Raw genomic sequence first — 15,211 nt, forward strand, 5'->3', positions numbered from 1 at the left:
AATCTCGACTTGCAGGGCAAAAAAGCAAAGATTGGAGCAACAAGACGAATTCCTGAATAAAACACCAAGTCACGGATTATGAGCTTTGCTGCTTGTACTGTTATCTCCAGCAACCTTTTGGAGGCTTTATTTAATGTTGAAAGAACAATTCTCTCTCCACAAGGCAGAATCAGCCATTAAGGCCAGAAGATTTCAGATTAGAAGTACCCAAAATGCAACTAAGTGGCTGCGTGGTGTATTGGGTTGTTCAAGGACTTCAAAGGAAAAAGTAGCAATCATAGATAATCATAGAGACATACAGTAAACACAACGGCCATTTTCTTGGGATTGTGCCCAGGTGAAATAGCACAAAGCTGCACTGGTGCATACAGCAGCTTCTCCGCCCCACTCACTAGCAAAGAATCTAAGTATATAACCAATTTTACATATAACCTCTTCAAAAAATCGACGAGGACAAAGGGCTACCAGCTCTCAGCAATGTGCCTCGGGTAGGCCCATAACTTGGGCAGTCTGACATCTGCAAAGAGAGTCTCTTCTGAATCACCGTCGCTCTCGGAAGATGAGCTTTCAGATAGGGACTCCCCAAGGAGGTAATCTACAACCTGGAAAAAGGAAAAAGTTACCTTAACAATTCATCGTCTACCAAACCCCATGATTAAGAAGATCCTATGATGACATCGAGTCGAGTAGCAACTAGCAACCAATGCATTGAAGAAACTTCTAGAGCATGAGAGAGAGAGAGAGAGAGAGAGAGAGTTCACACAATTTTTTGTTAATTAAACATAGAGAAATACTATAAGAATGCGACCACAAAAATCCTAAAAATAAGTGATTTATTTCAAGAACCATAATATAAATACCGTTTTCTCTACTAACATTCATTCCCTATACCTATTTGGTAGCACTGTTACAGTGTTACTAATGACATGAAGCCACAAAAATCAATTCAGGATATGTATCTCCATAAAGCACGAAGGGGTTTTTCACATACCTGATTAGGTGATATAGGCTTGACTTTTGACCGGTGGCTTCCAAGATCCAATTCACAATGTATTCCAGTCCTTGCTATGTTGCTGAGCCAGATCACTGACTTGCACTGTGGACAGTATCCCCTGCTTGACACAAGCTTTCTAGCTGATTTGCCTGCATTTGCAAAAAAATGGCCGAAGCATGTAACAAGGAGCAGATGGAGATAATTCTAAATAGAAAACAAGAAAAGAATTACAAAGTTCAAGAGCAACTCAAGTTGAAACCTTTTTTGTTCTGTTAACCGTACATGTTCAGGCATGCATTCACTGGATCAAACAGTACAAGACCTCCCAGCTAAGTGACCTAGACTAAGCAGATCAGGAACACCAATTCCACCACACGGTATGGTATAGGTCCTTCATATTTGACATGGAAAAGGGGGAAAAGAAAAAGCATCTGGAAAGCTCAACCAAGAAGCTCATTTGATTGATCCAGTGACAAGTATATTGAATTTATGTAGGTGTGTTTGCTAAATACATTACAACGTTTCATATTTCCAAACAGCAAGTCCTATGAATCTTAGACATCCTCCCATGAGAAAGGAGGAGGTCACCATGTTGCAGCTCTTAAACATATAAGAAAATGGGAAAAACACACCTTGTAGTGCAAAATCTGAAACGGTCCTAATGCCAAGGGGAAATTATCATTGAAAACAGTCTTAAAATTTTCAACCTGCTTCCATTTGCAGGACCACAGTGTTAATTCAAGCTGAAGGTTACATCGCAGAGTTATGACAAGTAAGCCGAGAATGCCTGAATCCTCAGGACTCCCACATTTTTGGGTAGTTTCCTCAGATTGACAATGGGAAGAAGCTTTCCTTGAGCTCCCTCAAGGCTCCTTACCAAGTCGAGTCCTTGTCAAGCTAGAAGCCACCTCCATTTCCTCATATAATTTGAGATAATCTTTGTTTATGCCAGGTAGTACATTCTGCATCATCCATTTATATCTCATTAACACTATTGTCTTGTATTTTCCGGACAAGGAGTATGGAAAGACTCTCAAGTCCCAATCAACCATAAGAAAATATTGTGCCACTGATCGTGTTACAATTATTGCAGTTTTACAGAAAAACACATCACTGGATGGTGTCTCACCAAGATTGCAGCTTTCCAACAATTTCTGCAATTTTTCAAAAAACACAAAGAATTTTACCTACAGTATTTCTACTGCATTTCTGTGTAATTTTTTTTCCAATTATTTTTCGTGAGCTTGTTAATGACAATGTCAAAAGGACAAGATTTTGGATTTTCCCACAAGATGTTGGGTGTTGATATTTCAACAATTTAAGTTTTTTATTCAAACGACGTAAGTTGTCAAAATCAAAAGGGAGACATAAACAGTTCAATACTATAAAAGACTAGTCAGGACTAGTCTGTCCAAGCTGATAATGCACAAAAATACACACACAAAATGCATAATGTCAGAGTTTGCTAATGAGTAGGCTGACTAGTTGATATGAGCCCGTGACCAATCCCAGCCATGACCATATTAGCCTCATAAACCCCCCATTTTTTTTCCCTTGCAGATAGAGGTCTGCCTCGGAGTGCCATCATCAAATCTACATAGAACCAGAAGTAGCACCTCTTTTTCTCTTGCTTCTGGAATCATGCACAACAAGTCGGAGATCAAAATCCAGCCCCAACAGATGTGTGCCACCTCATTTCTTAACTTAGACTCATCTAGCAGTCTGCATGCGGACAATCCTTGCTCACCAACTGCAGAACAAGCACTATCATTTCAGTGCATCACTCCAGTAGCTTCCCAAATGAGCTTCCCGCCATGCAACAGGACTTTCAGTAGGTCTAGTTCCCAACTAGACCAGGGTGCCATGAATATGATGTCCTTTGATGGTACTTCCAACCTTCTACAACACATACAAGAAGACAGAGGGCATTTAGGTGAATGGTTATTGGAGTGTTTCACTTGTGAATATCCAAATCCAGGTCTGCCTCCTTTACTACTCTTAAATATGGATCACTTTTGGACCAAGCACTTATTACTGTCCACCATCACCTTGTTGGGCTCAACTCTTAGTGGGTGAAGCAAAAGCACAAGTCAAACCAAGAGGGACATGCAGAAGAGAAAATTCAATACCTTGTGATCTCGTTTCCTATTGGTTGAAGACCATCATGGAGAAGGCACAAACCAAGGCATTACCACCTCCTTAAGCTTACTTCATAAAGGGATAAAGAATAGATGTCTTCCCAAATACCACCCAAATGTTCATCTTGAGCATACTATCAACCGGTCTTTTAAAAGAGGTGAGGTGGCACGTGATGGGCCAAGCCTCCTACTCAAGCTTGGTGCACATAAGGAGAGAAAGAAGTATCTCCACCAGCACACCCTTAAGAGAACGAATATGATTGGTGGTAGGGTAAGCAGCTCATCAAAAACACCTCAAAAGAAAACAAGCAAGACGGAAAGAGGCCTACAATTACAATTCTTGACTCTTCAAAGCCTCTTGCTCAACTGTTTTGGCAAAACTCGTATGATTGGAGGAAGGGCTGAGCAACGCAATTATTATCTTCCAAGAGAGAAACCGTAAGGAAGGAGAAGGAGCCCACCTTCGATGACTTCAGCGAAACACATGCTCTCTTGCACTTGGAAGAGAGGCTCCTTAATTCACATGCATAAATAAGAAGACCTTCTCTACCATTCCCTTTCCTTTTGCAATGTAATTGTCAACTAATAGCTGATAGGTTGAGCTATGAGCAGCAATTAATGAAGCCAAAAAGGAATAGCTCGTATAGAGAAGAAAGACTTCCATGCTTACAATGTTTCACTTTTCTATATTAAGTAAGGAAAGGAATACACGGCGCATAGCAAGGGAAAGGATATCACCACCCCATGCTCAATTGAAGCTGACTTCCTGTTGGACACAATTTAATGAAGACCCTCAAAAGAGTCTCGTGCATAAGGAGACCTCTTCCTCCAACCAACACTCATGGCTTCCCTTACACCCAATTGGAAAAAAGACAGCCTAACACTTATGGAGAAGCAATTAATAACGCCCAAGGAGAAAAGCTCAAGCAAGAAAAAGAAGAAGCACATGCCTACAACTTTTGACATGTTCACATGGATAGCTTAATATGCATGGACCACATCTAACTTGAAATCCCTGCATAGAAATGCATGAATATCCACCGGTCTACTTTTTGAAGGACAAGAAATATGCACACTAGTCCATGAAGGAGCTCTAGCTTGCTATTAGTCGGTGCCCAACTTAAACTTCAAGCAAGATGAGTGCATGTTAAGAAGAGCATCCACTGTTTTCTGTTTGTGAAAGTTAAAGATGTGCTCATTCTTTATTTGTTGAAATTCCTGCATCAGTTCTCTCTCATTTGATATGCTTAATTGTGTATAATTATTATTTTTCAAGTTTTTCCATAAACGTAACTCATGCACAATGTAAGGGGTCATCTTTGAACGGCGTATTGAATTAATTGTCTTCGCTCTCCTTTGAGAGATTTCTTCATTGTGTCCTTCATTTCTTGTCTTAATTCCAAGCTACAGTAAGCTAGTCCAACCAACTCTACTGACAGTCCTCCAGCTGCAACTCCGGCGAAGCACCAGAGGTCTCCAACTTGGATGGAGGCCCTACTTCTCATCATTGCGACCCCGGGTCCCCGGGGATGCATCGGAGCTCTTCGGCGGATAGAAGAGAGTCTAGTCCTCTCTCTCTCTCTCTCTCTCTATATATATATATATATATATATATATATATATATATATATATATAGCCCCATCCTCACTCCCAGTGCCCTAACAATGTCCCGCCTCTCTCCTTACTCTCCTAGAAGGCACCCCAACCATGCCCTGGTGCTCGACCTTGCTAGGACCTCAAGAAGAACAACGCCTTGGGATCTTGGAGCAAGGACCGCAGCTGGACCGTGTGCCTCCGCCACTCAGTAGCCCTCCAGTCGTGAGTCCCACCACTAGTTGACTATTTTGACCAACTAGTCGCTGGTTTGACAACAGTAGTCAGTTGACAACCGACTCAACCAACCTACTTAGCCTAGGGCAGAATTTAGCTACTAAGTGAACGGCACATTTTCAGTATTCAAACCAAGAAACCATATGTACCCAAATGACTAACTGCCAATTTACTCGGTAACTTGAAGCATGACAGTTTTGCAACTCATATAGATCTAGTGCTTTGCATAGGTCAGACGTGTGAATTATATATTCATTATCCCAATTACACATATAAAACAGAATGGGCTCAGCGGGCAACTCAGCCAGGTTAGCTCAGTTCTTATTTGTTTGGTGCACACTTAATAAGCTGCAATGACTCACATACAAAAGAAACAGTTTGCTACATCAATAAGAAAAAGCAGAATTAACGTGTGTGAAACGAAATTCAGTTTTCTTTCGAGATTAATAATAACTACTTAAAGGCTTGTAAAAGTTAAACTATATCAGATGTCAAACCACATCCACGTGCCTACAAATACCTTAAAGTCTTGTAAAAGATAAAACTATTAATTTAAAGAACCATGTCCACATACCTACAAATACCTTCTTAAAAACATCTTTCCAATCAAAATCTGCAGTATGATGAACTAATTTCTCATCTTGATGCTGGTCCAACGAACACATCCCTTGTCCATTACTTCCGTGAAGCCTTTCATGGTCTCCAAAAAGAAGACTGTATTGTGCCTTCCATAATTTATCCTCATTTGCAGCAGAGTACCAAGACCTTCAAAATAACATAATGATGAATTATGCTCATCCAGAAAAACTGGAACTGAAATAAAGAACCATTGTGCATGAGGATATTACTGGCACACTAAACCAACTGTAGCCAGAGACCGTATATCAAGGAAGGTGAAGATATGGACAAGAACATCGTGAGGCAGTGACAATGGGCCTGAAATAAACACCAGAAAAAAAAAACACACAAAAGGAACTTCATAATACTTCAAAGGGCATTGAACTGAAAGCACAGGGAAAAACTAGAACATGAAAGGTATCCCAACAATATGGCAAAATAAGGAAGCATGAAAAATAAGTGATTGCTAAAATTTGTTCCAGTGTCAGGCATGCCAACAAAATGGAAAAATAAGGAAGATTGAAAAAGAAGCAATTGCCTAAATTTCCTCAAGTTCAAACTCGGTCTTGTATTGCATGGCAATAAACATGCAAAGAAACTGAGCTTTTCAAATAGGAGAGCTAGAAAGAGGGATTACCTCCTCTAGAAAACCATCGATATTATCATTAGAGAAAGTGAAATAATAAATAGGATCATAGTTAAAAGGCAGAATAGAAACAACAAGAAGATAGAGAAGACATGAACCAAATAGAATAAACAAGCATGTTCAGGATGAGGAGCTCCTGTCAGGGACACTCCGATTTACCTTCTTCATCATTCTGATGTTTAGAACGCCTTTTACATGCAACTACCGCATGTTTATACTCACTAGCAGTTAATGCTCTTTTCTGCTTTGGCAACACTGCCTCTGCCGCTTGGAGAAGAAGGCTAGCTGATGATATTCCCCGGCTTGTGTGCACTCTGGCAAAAATCGCTCATAAGAAAAAGTATATAAACAGTACAAGATACTTCAGACTCTTATTAACATCAATACACGCAATAAAGCAGATACAGTCCACAAACAAAGCATTACACCTCTTCTAACAAATGCAAAGCAAACTTTAAAACCTTTGATTTATGAAAAAAAAATTAAGACGGTCAGATAACAATAATCAGAGATTGTATCTGACGTTTCTAACTTTCCATCAAATCAACTACCTCTACCGTAATTCTTGTGGCCAGTAGATTCAAAATGGAAAATCTTTTCTCACCATCATCATGGCTTTCGAATTGCTTCGTTGTAAACGTCAAAAGAACTGTAATGCAGAAATTGCATCTTGTCAAACTTCAGGGAAGATGATCTTAGATACGTGGGAAAGCTTTTCCCGGTGTCACCATTTGCAGAAAGATGGCATAAAACGCACAGGAAACGATCTTGGAAACCTACAACCCATGCCTCAGATAATGAAAGTAGAGTTCAACTTACTATCTCAATCTATAATTCCCACAGGCAATCCTTTATAGGAGGATAGGAACATTTCCCACGAAATGTAAAGGCTCTTCCGGTCAGTGTCGCGTTACTCTTAAACTTCCGAATTAGTTTCAGGAAGTTGAAAAAGCCTAAACAAAATTAACTATAGACGAACATCACTTTGAGAGAACACGAAGGAGAAGATAATGATTGGTGAGAAGGAACATACTGGGGAAGGAAGCGGAAAGCGGAGAGAGTGTCGTGAAAGATGAGCTCTCGGAGGGGCTTGGAGGCATTGGGGAAGACGTCCCTAAGGATGAAGGACAGCTCCTTGCACGCCCACGGGTAGTCGACGCCTCTCGACAGACCGTCCTTCACCCCTATCCCCTTGTACCTCTCCAACATCCGTATAGTCAGCAGTCTGTCCAACAACCTCCTCTCCTCCCTCCCCCACGATTTTCCTTATGCCCTGTTTGGATGGAGGAAAGGAGAGAAAAAGGAATGGATTGAAAGGAAAGAAAATGAAAAGGAGGAAAAGAGAATGAGGAGGGAAAGAAGAGGAAAGGATGTCAAGCATCTTTTCTTACTGTCTCAATTTCTCCAATTTTAAAGGGATTGGATTTACATTTATCTTTCTTTTGCTTTCCCTTCCTCTGAAGAAGTTTTTATGTCCGATTCGATTACAGCCTCCAAGCCTCGCGCAAATAGATAGAGAAATCCCTCCGCACAGAACTGCAAATTCTCTACCCTCACACAGAGAAATCCCTCTCGGAAAATTCTCCTATTCTGCTGCTGCTGCTCCCCTCGCCCGCATCTCCTCTGTTCTCGTTGGGAAGCAGGGCGGCAGTTGTCTGGCCTCCAATAGCCCTCGTTTTGGGTCTGAAGCTCTGAATCACCGTATTAACCCTCGCGGTGCGGCATAAAGGAAGGGTCGGGACACGTTAACGAAGGAGGATATGGATATAATATTAGAGAATTACAAAAAACACCCAATTATAGCTTATAATGACCGCGTAACTGCTACCTTTCGAGATTTTACCCTTCATCATCATCGCTTGTTTGAAGGAAGTCTTTCCTACAAAAAAGCGCTTAGTTTTTAAACTCACAACAAAAACATGCTTACATTTAACCTCTCAAAGCTTTGCTTGTAAGCACAATAATACTTAAATAACTCGTAGAGGAAAAAATAGAAAAGAAAAATATATAGCACACAAGCTTCATTTATCATTTGTTGATACACTTTGATACATGGACATAGAGACTCCGGTCTCCAATTTTTCATACCCTTTATTACTAAACGCAATAGACAACCACCACCCTAAGCAAAATACGTACAGAAGCTATATATTATGAAACCGCGAAAATTTTTGGGAAAGAAAGAGAACCAATACACTAAAATTTGGACAGCCTCTCAATCTCCTCTACTAATCAATAGGATCTTCACAAATGACTGCGACCCACAAAAATAGCGAGCTTTCTTTGGAGTTGCAGTTGTCTACAAGACTTCCCTTCCGAGCGAACCGTGGAAGACGTGTACCCTTCGAGAGAAGAGTAGCCAGAAAGGAGCCGAAGCGACTCATTCGTTCTATCCATGCTACAGGAAATATGTGAGTTGCTGCTTCTTCCTTGAACCGCCCTCACCATATAGGTCATTCCACTGCTTCAGTTCATTCATTACAGATCCTTCAGATGCAAAGCTTGCAGCCACCTGTGTATGAAAAGAAAAAACGAAGCGGAATTACCAACCACAACCATGTTGAACTTCACAGGCCAGAAGGTTCCGTGGGGTTGGACTATAATCAACTAAAAAGATGGGGCTCACCTGATTCTTTGACCACCTCATGTCTTCCATCGTCAAAGGCCGGAGTGTAATTGGTGGCTCTTCCTTATCCCCTTCAGAAGTCTCACCTTCTTCCGTTGTCTTGTTTGCCTCTTCCTCAGATTTCGCCTTTCGTTCCTAGCAGATGTGGTGGTCTTAAGACTTTGAGCCACAAAAATAGGCAAGATGTCAAACTAAGAAATTCTCGATAAATTATTCACCTTGGCCAATTCTTGCTGCAGTAGCTCCCTAACAGGACGATATGCAGCGGTTGTACAAAGATTCTGTACCAAATGCAGAAGATACTGAAATTCTGAGAGAGGATAGAAAGATCTAGGAATTGTTACTAAAAACCATTAGTATCAACTTCAACTGACCTTCAGATCACTGCCGGTGTATCCTTCTGTCATTGTAGCAAGTTCCTTGTAGTCGAGCTCTTCCACTTTCTCCTTTGATAAGAGAGTCTTCAAGATTTGCTCTCTGTTTTCTGCTGTTGGTAAACCAACCATAATTCTGCATAGATGGTCATTGGAGTAAGTTAGGTCGGTAAGTGAACTGATACATACGTGTGGGCGGTTCATGCATGTCTATGAAGTATGAAATGTACCTGCGCTCAAACCGTCGGATAATTGCTTCATCAAGGTCAAATGGCCTGTTTGTAGCAGCGAGAACAAGGATCCTTTCACCTGGCTTTGTCAAAAGACCATCCCAGTGGGCCATGAACTCATTCTTGATCTTGCGCATGGCTTCATGCTCGCCAACTCTGGACCTCTGCCCAAGCATGCTGTCAACCTCGTCCACAAAGATGATCGTGGGAGAAACCTTGGCAGCAAGAGAAAAGAGAGCTCTGACGTTTTTCTCATCTTCACCAAACCACTTTGAGGTGATGGTGGACATGGAGACATTGATGAAGCTCGCTTTGGCTTCATTTGCTATCGCCTTGGCAAGCATGGTTTTACCAGTCCCAGGTGGTCCAAATAGTAGTATACCCCGGCAAGGCTTTAACAACCCTCCTTTGAAGAGGTCAGGTCTCCGAAGGGGAAGCATAACCAGCTCCTGCAGTGACTCCTTTATATCATCAAGGGCACCTATATCTTCAAATGTTACTCCAATTTCATTTGGAGGAATGACTTCAGGCCTGATACGCTTCTCAAACTCATTATCAGGAGGAACTTCCTGTTCATAAATGCAAAGCAATAAGAGAGACTGGACAGAAAGTGGATTACTATCCAAAAATTCAGAGGTCAGAAATTAATGGTCTAAACTTCAAGCAGATGCAAGTAAATCTAACAAGTACAGTTGGGGTTAAGTACAGAACACAACTTGTAAACCATAGGGTAAAAAAATTGAGGGAACAAATTTTCATGAGAACAGGATAACAGCATGAGAAATAGGTACCTTAGCAGGAGTAACATCTTTCTTCGCTGCAGAAGCTGACTTCTCTGCCTCACCCTTGTTTTCAGGTGCTGATGATTCGCTTTTTGCTTCAGGCTTAACAGAAGCCACTGAATCTTCCTCCTCGTTCCCCTGCAAGAAGAATTTGTTGGGTACAAAAGATTTCTCGTTGAAAGTTTCATTTATCTCACAATGTAATAGAACTACCTTGGAGGCATCTGCATTTGCTTCCATTTTCAGAGTGTCTTTGTCATCAAGCTTGCTTTCTTGGAATATACTCAATCCATGAGAGAGACTGATCAACAAAGATGTGAAGAGTGAAACGACAAGTACAAGGTATCAAAACAAGCAAAACAAACAAGCAACCTTTTTCACCTCTTGGATGAGATAACAAGCTTTCCGTTTCTGTACTCAGGATCCTTGGTGTGCATTAGATGATAGGATACAGCAGAAACCACTATCTCTTCTATGTAATTACTCAGAACCATTGTATCAGCAACGCAGATAGAACCAAGATCATCACAGTCAAGGTCATTTGCGGCTAGGACCTCTGTAATGTGGTTCCTGTTATCTTGAAATTGGATCATTTTCATGTCTTCTTCCAATTGAGCCTTCCAACTAACAAGATGACCCTCATCTTCGGGTGGCCTAATCTCGATATTGTAAGGAAATAAGAGAGATAACTTCTCACCCACTTCCCCGCAATCATTACCAGGCTCCAAAATTCTTGAGCCAAGAATAAGAACAGATCCCGAGAGCTTATCCAACATTTTCTGAAATAAGGAGTAGACCCTCTGTGATCTAAGGAGAACACACTCAACATCTCTGATGTAAAGTACAACAGGTTTTGTTTTCGAGACTGCCACCAGAACCTATCAAGTATAATCAAAATTCGAAATTAACAAAGCTACACCTCAATAATTAAAAAAACCAAGCATATACGGCTAGCCAATTAAAAGAATAATAACTTCCAAAAGAGCAAATAAATGGAAACAAAGTAATGAGAAAAAGAAAATAAAGCATGGTGTGGTTGATAAAGATAAACTATTGTAAATGCAACCTGCATTTCAGATCTAAAGGCAAATATTTGGAGTGTTACCTTGTAAAGGGATTGTATAAAAACCTTCTCGTCAAATGCCCAGCTGCTAGTACGCTTGAGTGGAGCTACAGGCCAGCAAGATACAAGAATTCATGAGATAACGTACAACGGTACAACATAAAATAGCAAACAAATAAATGTATGACATAATTTGGACAAACCAGCCTAAGTACTGTTGGTCTTACCTGGATTAGCAGGAGAACCTTGGGATGCAAGACTGCTGATGTCTGAAGAAGCAGAGGCATTTCTTCTAAGTGTTGGACTACTTTGCATGCCTTCAGAATCTCTGGAAGGAAGAATTAAAGAACTTATAAGCAAAAATCATGCCAGGACTAAATACAACTAAAATGCAACTGTGATAAAAAATATACCTCGACCGCAGTTCCAAGCCACTACTTTGTCTGCGTAACATGCCTGCAAAAGAGCCTGTAAGCAAGTTCAGTTCCAGAATGCTCAACAAATTTGTCCTTAAAAGCCCTATTGGATCATCTTAAATTCTATGATCTAAAATATGTCATAATCCAAGCAGCTTTGGTATACACAACCATTGATTGGAGGGCACATTAATTCATCTGTCGGATAAAAACATTACACAGTGGAACCTTGAGATGTTTGTGCACTTTATTTATGTTCTTTGCACTTACAGTTGTGGATGCAAAAGTATGTTGCACTGAGTGCCACAACGAGGTCATGAAAATCTATTATATGACTTCAATAAGTACAAAGTACAAACTATATGCAGATGACGCATTAACAGCAAGATAGTTGGGGCTATACATTTACTTTGCAGCAACTTTTGCATGGCTCTGTGGAAAAGACAAAAGTTGTCTAGCATGGTGGTTGAGTGATTCCTAGAGCAAGAATAAAAGGACTGAAAGAAAGTACCTTTCGTCTCCTCACGAGATGGCAGAACGGAGAAGGAATTCCACAAATTTGACATTCTCTCAAGTGTCAGCTCAGAGATGGAACGCCGAAATGACTGCAAGGAGAAGAGAAATGTTGTATGAAAAAAATAAGATATAACTGACTGAAATGGAAGCCCATCTCATCTCCTGTAAGCACAAGCTTTTCAAGTGCATAAACGAGCAAAGCTCAAGTATAAGACCAGGTTCATTTTTGTGAATGACTTAGTCTAGTCGAGCTTAACTAAGCTAATCAGGAATACTAGATGAATCTATGCAGGTTTCCGGAAAACAAGTGTTTGACATTACTAAGGAGGTGACGTATCAAAATCTTCTCTCCAACCGCAAATTTATGTCGAAATAATCAGGTCGATATTGAGTGGACAGTGAGCACGACTATAACTCCTAAGCAAGCTAGGTAACTCAATGTTTTTTAACCAGAGAAGCTTGAAGAGCATAAACATGGCTGCTACGCAGCAACCATTGACTCCGCAGATTACATAATCATGCATGACTTGAAGTTTCAGGGAATTTGGGGAGTATATAAATGGTGGAAAAGTCAAGAGATTTGGCAAACCCGACATTACTCACATTACTGCCACTACTGCTGCTGCCATATTTGCTCTGCATCTGTAATTAACAAAAGACATTCTATTATCAGCTGCGAACGAGTAATAACTTAAAAAATGATTAAACTATAAATTTTTGGTTCCTACCTTTAGAGAGAAGTCGATCACATCAAGTAGTAAGAGCTTCGCCTCAAAATAATGAGCTAAAGCCTTCGCAAGCATTTGTTGATAAAGCTCTGCAGGAGGAAAAAGCTTCAATCAACATGAAGAATGATATGAGAAGAAACCAAAATTTGGAAAAGGACGAAATGACATGCATATAACATACCAGCGGGTCCAGATAGCAGAATAGCCCGACTTGCTGGGGAAAGATTTCTCATATACTTTGAAAAATCGGCCTGCTTTAGATGTACATAGGCAGCACTTGTCAATAAGACCCTTGTCTGCTCGCTGTTGACATGCAAGTAAACACGTTAAGATTTTGGTCTACTAAATAACTAAAAATGAATAATTAACTAAGGCGTGGAATACATGATTAAAAAAATAAAATATACCAAATTCCAATACCAATGAGTCAATGACAGGTTAATCATGCAGCATTACGGAAATTCCAGATATACACCGTTTAGTTACATCCAAAGCTATTACCAAGCAAGCAGTTTTCACAAGCAGAGATGACTATCAACGGAAAATTTGACATGCATGTTAATGCAAAATTGTTGAGTTTTCATATTGTGCCCTTTTAAACTGAAGACCACCTGTAACATGCACCGCAACTAACGAGCGTAAACAATCCCAAACAAGTATTGGTCATATACCTAATAACCAAATCCTCTGTTTTCTGCCTTCAGTGACTCCATACTACTTAGTACAAAAGAATAAGGTGACATCTGTTGGGAGCCCCACCGTTTACATTTCAAAATATGGTTCCGCATCAGACAACAACATTAATGGCTGAACCGCTGCACACATCCCAAAATACAAGCCTTTCATTAATCATTATGAAATATGTTTGAAGCATAGTGATTGCCATCTACATTAAGCGAGAACAATGCCGACGCCATGAGGACATATGATGATGATCACATGGAAGCGCTCTAAGATATGTCGACACTATGTGATCAGTGACCATTTGACCCTCACAGTCGATGAAAGACCAGCCAGTTGGACCTGTTGATGTCGGCATGCACATCAATAAGGTCATGCATGAGAAGGATATTTCTATTGCCCCATCTCATGTGGCTTTGAGATCAACCCTCCGGTCGGTTCCAGCGAAAGAGTTAATGGCCTACCCATATTGGCCAACAGGCACTAATATGGCCATTATTTTCATGGTCAACCACCAATAGTAAACATGAATATACATGTGACTTGTGTGCTCATATTGACGAGTCAATAACTTAATAATACCATAAAATTGGAAAAAGACTCGCTTCCTTTTCCTAGACGAATATGCACTCCCCATGGCTTATATCTCAACAACCCAAAGGCCCCCACTACTCGATATCCACGAAGCATTCCGTTCTTTTCAAAAGAAAACTCGTCAATGGCGATTGTTTTCTAGATAGTTATTCGCATGAACCTCTAGATCACCAAAATTTGGAGATCAGACCAATGATCTAAGAACATGAAGAAAGAAACTATAAATAGTAGAGATAGTCAACGATGAAAATAAATACTACAGTGTCATGATTTTAGGGTATAAAATACAGTGAAATTGGACTAATGGAGAACTAGTTCTATAAATGTAAGTAATTAATTCAAAAAGAAGAATCTTTGCCTGCCATGGCTGATTCTTTCGCTCTAACTACAGAAACAGTCATTATACCACACTTTCCGGACTAGTCTACTGCAATGACTATCTGTAACAATGGAATGAACGAAGAAGATAGGAATTATGTGCATTGCAACGGTGCGTGAAACTACCAATACCGCAATGCAACTACTACAGAGGCTCTCCTTACTTAAGATAGTACGGGAACTCATCGAACGTCACTTTGCTATTCTTCCCGTCCACGATCTGCCGAAGCAGCTCCTTCTCGATCTGCTCGGAATTAATGGACGAAGGCGAGCCCCACTTCCCAACCACCTGGCCCGAGGCCAATCCGAGACCGACGCCGACGCCTAGCCCCACGCTCAAGGCTGACATGAGAATGTGTTTCTGCTCCATCCCCGTCGGAATCCCAAGCCTGAGGCCTACCAAACTTGACTTTAGATCCCCCTAGTCTTAACATACAAAGTCTCGGAGCGATCCCCCACCGGGGCTAAACCGATGATCTGCAAAAAGCAAAAGAAAATACCAGATCGTCGCCAGAAATCAGGATTTGCCCGGAAACCCTCCCCGGTTCCTCGATCAGAAACCCCGATACAGATCAACTTTACCAGAAAATGGCTCT

The 15,211-nt window shown here is 40.7% G+C and overlaps 2 protein-coding genes across 4 annotated transcripts; both read right to left on the reverse strand.

The window, feature by feature from the left end:
- Window positions 1-213: 213 nt before the first annotated feature.
- Window positions 214-7,976, reverse strand: LOC116266754 (F-box protein At5g52880). Of its 2 annotated transcripts, none has more exons than XM_031648078.2 (7): window positions 7,657-7,976; window positions 7,261-7,500; window positions 6,387-6,541; window positions 5,812-5,899; window positions 5,538-5,728; window positions 992-1,143; window positions 214-602 (listed from the first exon to the last, which is right to left on the reverse strand). In XM_031648078.2, exons 2-7 carry the CDS (start codon window positions 7,434-7,436, stop codon window positions 462-464), a joined length of 903 nt encoding a protein of 300 aa, XP_031503938.1. In that variant the 5' UTR covers window positions 7,437-7,500; window positions 7,657-7,976; the 3' UTR covers window positions 214-461. The 2 variants fall into 2 exon arrangements, with proteins under 2 accessions (XP_031503938.1, XP_031503937.1); XM_031648077.2 differs by having other exon boundaries at window positions 7,619-7,976.
- A 242-nt stretch (window positions 7,977-8,218) lies between these two features.
- On the reverse strand, window positions 8,219-14,998 carry LOC116266753 (uncharacterized). 2 transcript variants are annotated; one of them, XM_031648076.2, is made up of 16 exons: window positions 14,780-14,998; window positions 13,144-13,265; window positions 12,963-13,051; window positions 12,838-12,876; window positions 12,230-12,323; window positions 11,716-11,758; window positions 11,530-11,630; window positions 11,345-11,409; window positions 10,621-11,117; window positions 10,453-10,540; window positions 10,249-10,377; window positions 9,458-10,026; window positions 9,228-9,363; window positions 9,072-9,134; window positions 8,854-8,988; window positions 8,219-8,739 (listed from the first exon to the last, which is right to left on the reverse strand). In XM_031648076.2, the coding sequence occupies exons 1-16, from the start codon at window positions 14,983-14,985 to the stop codon at window positions 8,626-8,628; spliced, it is 2,490 nt and encodes an 829-aa protein (XP_031503936.1). In that variant the 5' UTR covers window positions 14,986-14,998; the 3' UTR covers window positions 8,219-8,625. The 2 variants fall into 2 exon arrangements, with proteins under 2 accessions (XP_031503936.1, XP_031503935.1); XM_031648075.2 differs by having other exon boundaries at window positions 11,716-11,770.
- Between the last annotated feature and the right edge of the window lie 213 nt (window positions 14,999-15,211).

The sequence above is a fragment of the Nymphaea colorata genome, chromosome 13 (assembly GCF_008831285.2).
Source record: "Nymphaea colorata isolate Beijing-Zhang1983 chromosome 13, ASM883128v2, whole genome shotgun sequence".
Taxonomy (NCBI): domain Eukaryota; kingdom Viridiplantae; phylum Streptophyta; class Magnoliopsida; order Nymphaeales; family Nymphaeaceae; genus Nymphaea; species Nymphaea colorata.